The 7,613-nt window shown below is 34.4% G+C and overlaps 1 protein-coding gene across 1 annotated transcript; it reads right to left on the bottom strand.

Moving 5' to 3' along the window:
- Window positions 1–491: 491 nt before the first annotated feature.
- Window positions 492–7,226, bottom strand: LOC125063849 (hairy/enhancer-of-split related with YRPW motif protein). The gene is made up of 3 exons (XM_047670515.1): window positions 7,051–7,226; window positions 5,762–5,970; window positions 492–1,012 (listed from the first exon to the last, which is right to left on the bottom strand). The coding sequence occupies exons 1-3, from the start codon at window positions 7,224–7,226 to the stop codon at window positions 492–494; spliced, it is 906 nt and encodes a 301-aa protein (XP_047526471.1).
- Between the last annotated feature and the right edge of the window lie 387 nt (window positions 7,227–7,613).

The raw sequence follows: 7,613 nt of genomic DNA, 5'->3' as shown, positions 1-7,613 counted from the left end.
AAATCACAATTTAATTTTAAGTGAATTCAAAAACGTTTAACTATGAAACGGTTTCGTCCCTGTTAAACATACACAGTTAGACATAAGCGAGAAGAAGACGGTGTCACTTTATATATTTATGAAATTATAACATTAAAGCTTGGTTTTTGGTCCCAATATTTTCTAAGCTAATGATAAACTTATCAATATACTATATATGTATCACACAACTTATTAAATATTATTTATTCTAAAAACAGTCTTCAAAATTGATGTTTCAAATTAAACTTTGAGATCGACAACAATATTTAAATTTTTATCATTCGGCGAAATGTTCAATATACGAAATCAGTCCAGTCGACTTTTTAAATACTAAAAATGACTCGTTAGTTTAGTATTTAAAATGTTCAAGAGCGACTTTATTTACATATATCGATAATTTTTATAGATTTTCGCTATTATACATTTATGCAACATTTTTTTCTACCGACGGATAATTTCTTGAGCAATTTCTAATAAGCTAATTCCGCACCCCAAGGTCTATACGGCTTTGAACTATTCTGTGAGTATTGGTGATGGGGTGGATGATGCGGATAAGGAGCGGGGTAGTGGGGTGCCGTGGGGGCGGGATGTGGGCCTGGAGGTACCGAGGGACCTGGCGGAGCCGGTGGTCCTGGAGGGTAATGGGGATAGCTAGGCGCAGCGGAGAGAGGAGCGGCGATCGCTGGAGGTGCTGATATCGTCGTTGCAGCTGTCGACGCAGGTGGTTCTTGTCTCAAATCTGTGTAGCCATGCTGGGGTTGAGGTACACTGGGGTACTGAGGATAGCCCCAGTTTGTTGACTTTGCAGCTAGTTCTCGTTGCGCAGCGAAGCATTGAAGATGACTCATTAGCCGCAGCCGTAAAGGATCTTGGATGTCCAATCCCTCGCAGCTAACGAGGTATCGTGCGACCTCAGCTGCACACTCTCTAAAGCCAATGCTGTGGTAGTCCATGGCGTAGCGTTGAGGATCGTACGCGTATGTGTCTAAACCTGCAAACAAATATTGATTTATTAGTTTATTAGGCTTTCTATTTCTAATCTGAGAACTCATGATTCAGATAATATTATAACGACAATTTCAAACGCATATATATTTTGTTTAAGCTTGGTTGGTTTTTTTTTCATTAAAAAATATATTCATTCTTAAGTATAAGTTCGCAAACAAGATTTAAGATAAATACTTGTAGTACTGGATTTCTTTGTAATGGTGCCGTTACCGAGGCAGAGGTCACCGATGACCATCACGTCCCATCTCATTGTCCGGTTTCTATTCTTTCATAAAATAAAGTTTTGTATTTCCAAATTTTTATTATGCAAACTACAGCTGCAGTCGATGAAAATGTAAGGGTTGAAGATAAAAATAACTTGTTCTTGCAGATGCGCTTATTAAGTACACAAAAAGCTTTCAAAAAGAAATTCATTCGAAATCAAGAAAACACAAGTCCATTCATATTTACCCTCCCTGACTTACGCAATATATGAGAGAGATGCATAATTAGTAACGAACGGTGCGAGAGAGAGAGAGAGATTCGTAACGGGAACCTAGAGTTTCCGGCGTCCTTCCGTGGGGTAAAAAATTAATAACAAGATCCGCTATCCTCTAGACCCATTGAAAAAGAAACGAGGGGTTCCGAACTGGAGTCAGTAGGGCACCGGGACAAGAAGTAGCAGAGCTGACAATGTGCTCGGCCATTATTGCGTACATTTGTTGCTTTTAAAATATTATTGTGCTCCAATCTGCTATTAAGAGAACAAAGTTAAAAATAATGTTGTCTTAGATTTTCGCGATTATTACACATTGAAATAAAACTAGTTTTTAACGGATTTAATCGCGTATATTAATTATTTTAACATCCCGACGTTTCGAGCACTTTGCAGTGTTCGTCTGCCCGTGACCACGATAATAATATACGCGATTAAATCCGTTAAAAACTAGTTTTATTTCAAGTTAAAAATATCTAAAGAAATGATTGCGAATTTTCTACCAAATAAAAGAAGCTTCAAAATACGGTCATCCATTTTGCTTGAGTTTAATTATGAAAAGTCTTAAGTTATAATTTTTTATATTAATATTATTAGACTCGGCCACGCGATGCTCTGTCTACGTCATACGTTAAATAATTTAGTATCATATTGTTTAGCCAAAAACCTTCTGTGAAACATGCTGAATAAAATATTACAAATTTAATTTCATAATATTCAATCGGTTTACATGTAATACGTGTTTAAAAACAGCTATCTTTATATTTGTATAGGTTTATTTTGTAGGTGAGTTAAATAAATTTAAAATTAAAATAAATATAGTATATGTACAAGTAAAAATAATAATTAAGAAACTAAATAGGAAGTCTTTGGTTATCTGACTTATTGTGTTCTTCCATTACTTCCGTAGGGTCCTCGTTTTTTTCCTAAGCATTTTTTTAGATACAGGTGGGGTAACTACCCTTTCGGTGGAGCATTCTTTACTTCCGTTGCTTGTTGGATACATACAATAAGGGGATGCAAATTAGGAGGTTAGATTTAGTTCTACGTTAATGTTATTTGGAAGTTTAATTTAATAGATATCTTATATGTGTTAAGCTGTTAAGTTTAGTTTAAGTTGAGTAAGTTAAGCTTTCAGTAATTTAGACTAAAATTAATAATTTCAAATGAAGAAATAATGCAAGTCTTCGTGGTAATGAAACATGTATAAAAAAGTAATAAAAATTGTAATTATTAGTCCGTCCGTGTACGGTGCAAAGGCACCAAACTAGACAAACAATAAAAAAAATACTCTCATTATTAATATTACGTATGTGTTAGTAGTTAAAGTGGCAAAAGTGGGGGGGAGTAACGAATAGTCAAGTAGTCATTTTATGAAATCAAAGTGGACTAACATTATGAGTATTATTTGACTACAGAGGGACCGTCCCTCAGTGGGGTGAGTGAGACGCAGTCGCGGGTTCGGTTCCCACGCAGCCCCATTTCGAAAAGAGATTATCTTTAGTTTCAGATTCATTGAATTCGTATTGAATAATGGTGGCTGGTACCAATTTATTGTTTACGGTTTTTATTGTAAATCAGTCTTAGTCTGATAATAATAATAATAATATTTAACAACCTCCGTAGTCGAGTAGTGTGTACACCGGTTTTCATGGTTGCGCCGCTCCGGCTTCAATTCCCGACCGAATCGATGTAGAAAAAGTTCATGTTTTCTATATTGTCTTGGGTCTGAGTGTATGTGGTACCGTCGTTACTTCTGATTTTCCATATCACAAGTGCATTAGCTACTTATATTGGGGTCAGAGTAATGTATGTGATGTTGTACAATATTAATTAATTTATTTATTTATTAATACTAATATTATTTTAATTATACGAAACTCTGCAAAACATAATTCTGTAATTAAGAATGCATGTAGGGAGTCTGTAGAATGTGTATTTTCCTAATCTAAGCCTCGACCCCCACACACGAACATACGAAATTTAATTTACTTAGAGTAACTGTACGTGTCTTCGGATTCGAGTTGTATGACAGGAATTCAAATTTAAGTCTAGGTAGCATAATTTTGATACATTCTTAGTTATTTTAACGTTACTTCACAACAGATATGTAATTGGATTGTATGGATCGTTAGTTAATAAATCTATCAAATTTTACTACCAAATTTAACTAACCTATATATACAAATATTAAAAATCAATAAATTGATTCATATTCGGGTAGTTCTTTATAAGTGCGAAAGAGACAAAAAAATAGATCACATATCACTAAGCCGGGTTATCGGCCACTTCCTGTTTGTTAAGTTTTTCTAGCGCCAGGTGCGTGTCCGTCTGTCCCCTCTACCTGGTGGACTAGCGATGGCCTTTTAATTGTGTTCGGACCTATTATGATGTGGTTTTAGATACTCGATTTACTAGTTTTTGATACTTCGATTTACTAGTTTTTCATTTGATTTAACGTTTTTCAACAAACTTTTTTTTTATTTTACAATTTATATTGCGAAAATTGTAACAGGTTTGACCATCTTAATTCGACCGCAAAACAGTTCCGCTTAATATATATAGGACTACGACATAACTTGTCTAGTGTCCAAGTTATGGTCACAGACCATTTATCTTCAGGTGGCACGTTTTCTTGTCGTTAACAGCAAAAAAGTTCGTTAAAATAGTCATGGAAAATAATCAACATAATGAATGAGCCCTACTTCCGACGGCTACTGACCGCAAAGTTTAACCGCAAAAGTGCTGCCGAGATTTTTAATAATTCAAAGGTCAATGGCTTCATGGCGGAAGGAAGAGTTATTTACTTTATAATTATTTTGTGGTTACTACGTCGGATATATATTTTAACCCATCGACCGGCATTCGTGCAGCGTGATAGAGTAAGCTCCATACTTTCAAAAGAGTAGGCCTTATAGTGGCACGTGTATACAGGTGTTGTTATGTTACTTTACTTTTATATATTTATATAATTTTGGTAACTACATTAAAACTGAAAGCAAATCCTATGAATTATACATAAAATACAATATTGCTTCACGGAAGCAAACATTTGAAATAAGCCAATAAAAAAAAGGGATAGCAAAAAGTAACCGAAAAAAATGGCCAAGAATGTACACTGAAGTACATTTTGAACTCTATGACTAAAGCAATAAGGTTGAAAGCTTTCTTTGTTTTTGTAACCACCTGTCACAGAAGCGTGGGAACTCAGTGTAAATGATAAACTGATAAGGATTGCATGCGTGCGATATTAGATGTTAATGTTTTAGTAATTTATATGTTAAATTAATTACGTGACATATTTCTAAATAATGCAATAAGGGTTTGTATATCCGGATATACGTTGGTTTTTTAAATAATTAGTTCAATTTTATCAGGTACTAAATCATGGGCATAATGACTGTCCCAACGGTCTGTATTTATTATTTAGAACTCGAAAATATAAATCTAATTATTAAGCTACTTTAAATAATTTTGCACTTACTCCCGAAGTACTTGGGCTTAGAATTAACGTTGGATCAGAGTTTTAATTCCAGTTATACATTCAGGTTTACTGTACTGAATGTCAAAATATTTTGAGTAATTTCGCGACAATTCATCGAGTCGATTTTCATCGAGAGAGAGAAAAAATCATTTCCATCATTTCCACCATTCGTTCGTTATCGTAATTTTATTGAACCGCTACAATTATATTTACAAACTAACGAAAACGTCAGAGTTAATAAAAGCTAAAAATAACTCATAGAGAAGTAATACAACAAGTAGTCCATATAATAACAGTCAATTCAATTTACTTTTGTACAACTTAAATATTTTTTGCGTAATCTTAACGGGATTTTGTTTAATTTAAAGGAAACGGAAATGATTCTTGAACGCACAAATGACAGGATAAACGTCTAACGGTTAAAACGTGCTTACGTAACTACAATTACGTGCTTCCAATCTACCAGTCACTAAAATGAATGATTCGTAAGTTTATGTAAAAAAGCAAAATGGGAAATGTCGCTTAAATCGAATACTTGGTATAACACCAAGAGCATATACATAGAATAATGGTAAGTAATTCAATAAGCAATCTGCTATATTTACCCTCTTGTTATATACAAAAATGACAACTTATGTGGAAAATAGAAAATGATTTGTACGCAAAGTCAGTTTTATCATTAATAGCGTTCGCTTACAGGCAATCTCTTGTGTGATGATAATAGACTTACAAATATGGGTAGAGCAGATATATAATTTAATCGTTTTAATTACCTTTAGCGTGCAGCATCTTCAAATGGTCGACGGTCAGTTGTAATATCTCGGCTTTCTCCAGCTTAGCGCTGCCTTGCTTTTCACAAGCAGCTGGAACAAGACGCTTCAGCTCTGTGAGCGAGGTGTTGATCCTGTCTCTTCGTTTTTTCTCGATGACGCCGCGACGACGTTTCCGTGTCATCAGCTGACATGAGTCTCCTCCTGGCGATCTGCAATTAATTATGAAATTTTATATGAATTACGGGCATTTTGTAAACAGGCTGAATGTTATGTGAGAGAGAGAAATAACTAATTATTGCTAACATTTAACGTTAGTCATAATTCGCACCGTAGATGTTTTATTACATAAATTAATTAAGGCTTTAGTCGTGTATAAATATAAGATTTTTTTTAAATTCCTTTATAGAATTAGATTGTATGATTACAGTAAAAGGTAAAACCCTCAAAATATAACGATAAACAAGCGCGTGTGTGAGTAAGATACTGAACTTTTACACGGTATTTTTGTTTAAACCTATGAAAACGGATCATCCGGCATAAACGCTCTCAAATGTCACATATAAATGGTTAATGTCGGTGCTTAAATTCTTAAGTGAATTTATACAATTTAAATTATTCAGCATTGCGAATAACTATTAAAAATATTATTTTACTTATATTTGTTTTGTTATTGATTAGTAAGTAGCTATTAGATAAGTCTTTTTATAAATGATTTACTGCAATATTAATTAATATAAATACAAATAAAGTATATGGTTTTTTTATATTAAAATACACTATAAATGCAATGGATCATGATTCATGCCTCTTCTCTTTAATATACGATATTTGGTCTATTATCTGGATTTAACTTGCGCATTAGTGTTTTAAATATACACTCACTCAGCCAGATAGCCAGAGCTATCAGTAATATAACACAAACAAAAACATTATTCAGTTTTTTTGCGTTAAATATTACAGCGTGCTAATAGCAAAGTGGTCGTAGCAAGGTGAATACTCGAAGCAATCCAATTGTAAACTGTAGCGCGTAGCTTAGCTACAAGTGTAGAGCCTCTACGACATAACTGCTACTATTCATGAAAACAATTAGATTTTTGTGTGAGATTTCGTAAAAAAAAATTGTTAAAGTATTTTATAGTTCAGTATGTATTGAAAATAAACTTGTGTTAATAAGTTGATTTGCTTGTTATCTATAAAGTTTCCGTCCGAAGGAAATGCAAAAACTCTTTAAATAAATAAATAATAAAGAAGAAGTTAAGTGATTTTTTTAATCAAAACTATGTACTTACTGCGCATCTTTACTGCTCTCCTCAGAAAAAGCGTCGTCTTCACTTTCGGAGTGTGTGCGCTTGTTCCTCTGCGTAGGCGCAGGAGGTGCTGGAGGTCCCCAACCGTAGCCCCACTGTGGGTTTTGTGGTTGAGGCTGCTGAAGCGAATTGGATTCCATATGCCTTTGGTACTCCATAGTAAAAAATTTTAATAAACTTGATATTTTTATTAAAATCCGAAAAACACCGTTTCACAAAGTTTTGGACTCTTCCGCAATGAAAGCTTATAGGATTTGTCCTAAATTAAATCACTATTACACAATGTTTTATCTTAAGCACTTTGCAGTTTAAGGTATAACTTTCAAAAATTTCAGGAACTTGATATAATTAGCACAGTGGGCACGCATGCGGAGCACACGTAGACACGTGCGCACGCGTCGACCGCCGGTCGCGGAGTGTGCAGCCGCGTGACCGGCATCGCCGCCGCCCTGTGCGGCCGCACTCACTCTACCACCAATATACAAACACCAATTGTTATAGAAATCTCAACCATATTCTGTTGTATTAAAACTAACGCCACTGCA

Source organism: Vanessa atalanta, chromosome 1 (assembly GCF_905147765.1).
Source record: "Vanessa atalanta chromosome 1, ilVanAtal1.2, whole genome shotgun sequence".
NCBI classification, from domain to species: domain Eukaryota; kingdom Metazoa; phylum Arthropoda; class Insecta; order Lepidoptera; family Nymphalidae; genus Vanessa; species Vanessa atalanta.
This window is presented reverse-complemented; position numbering and strand designations above follow the sequence as displayed.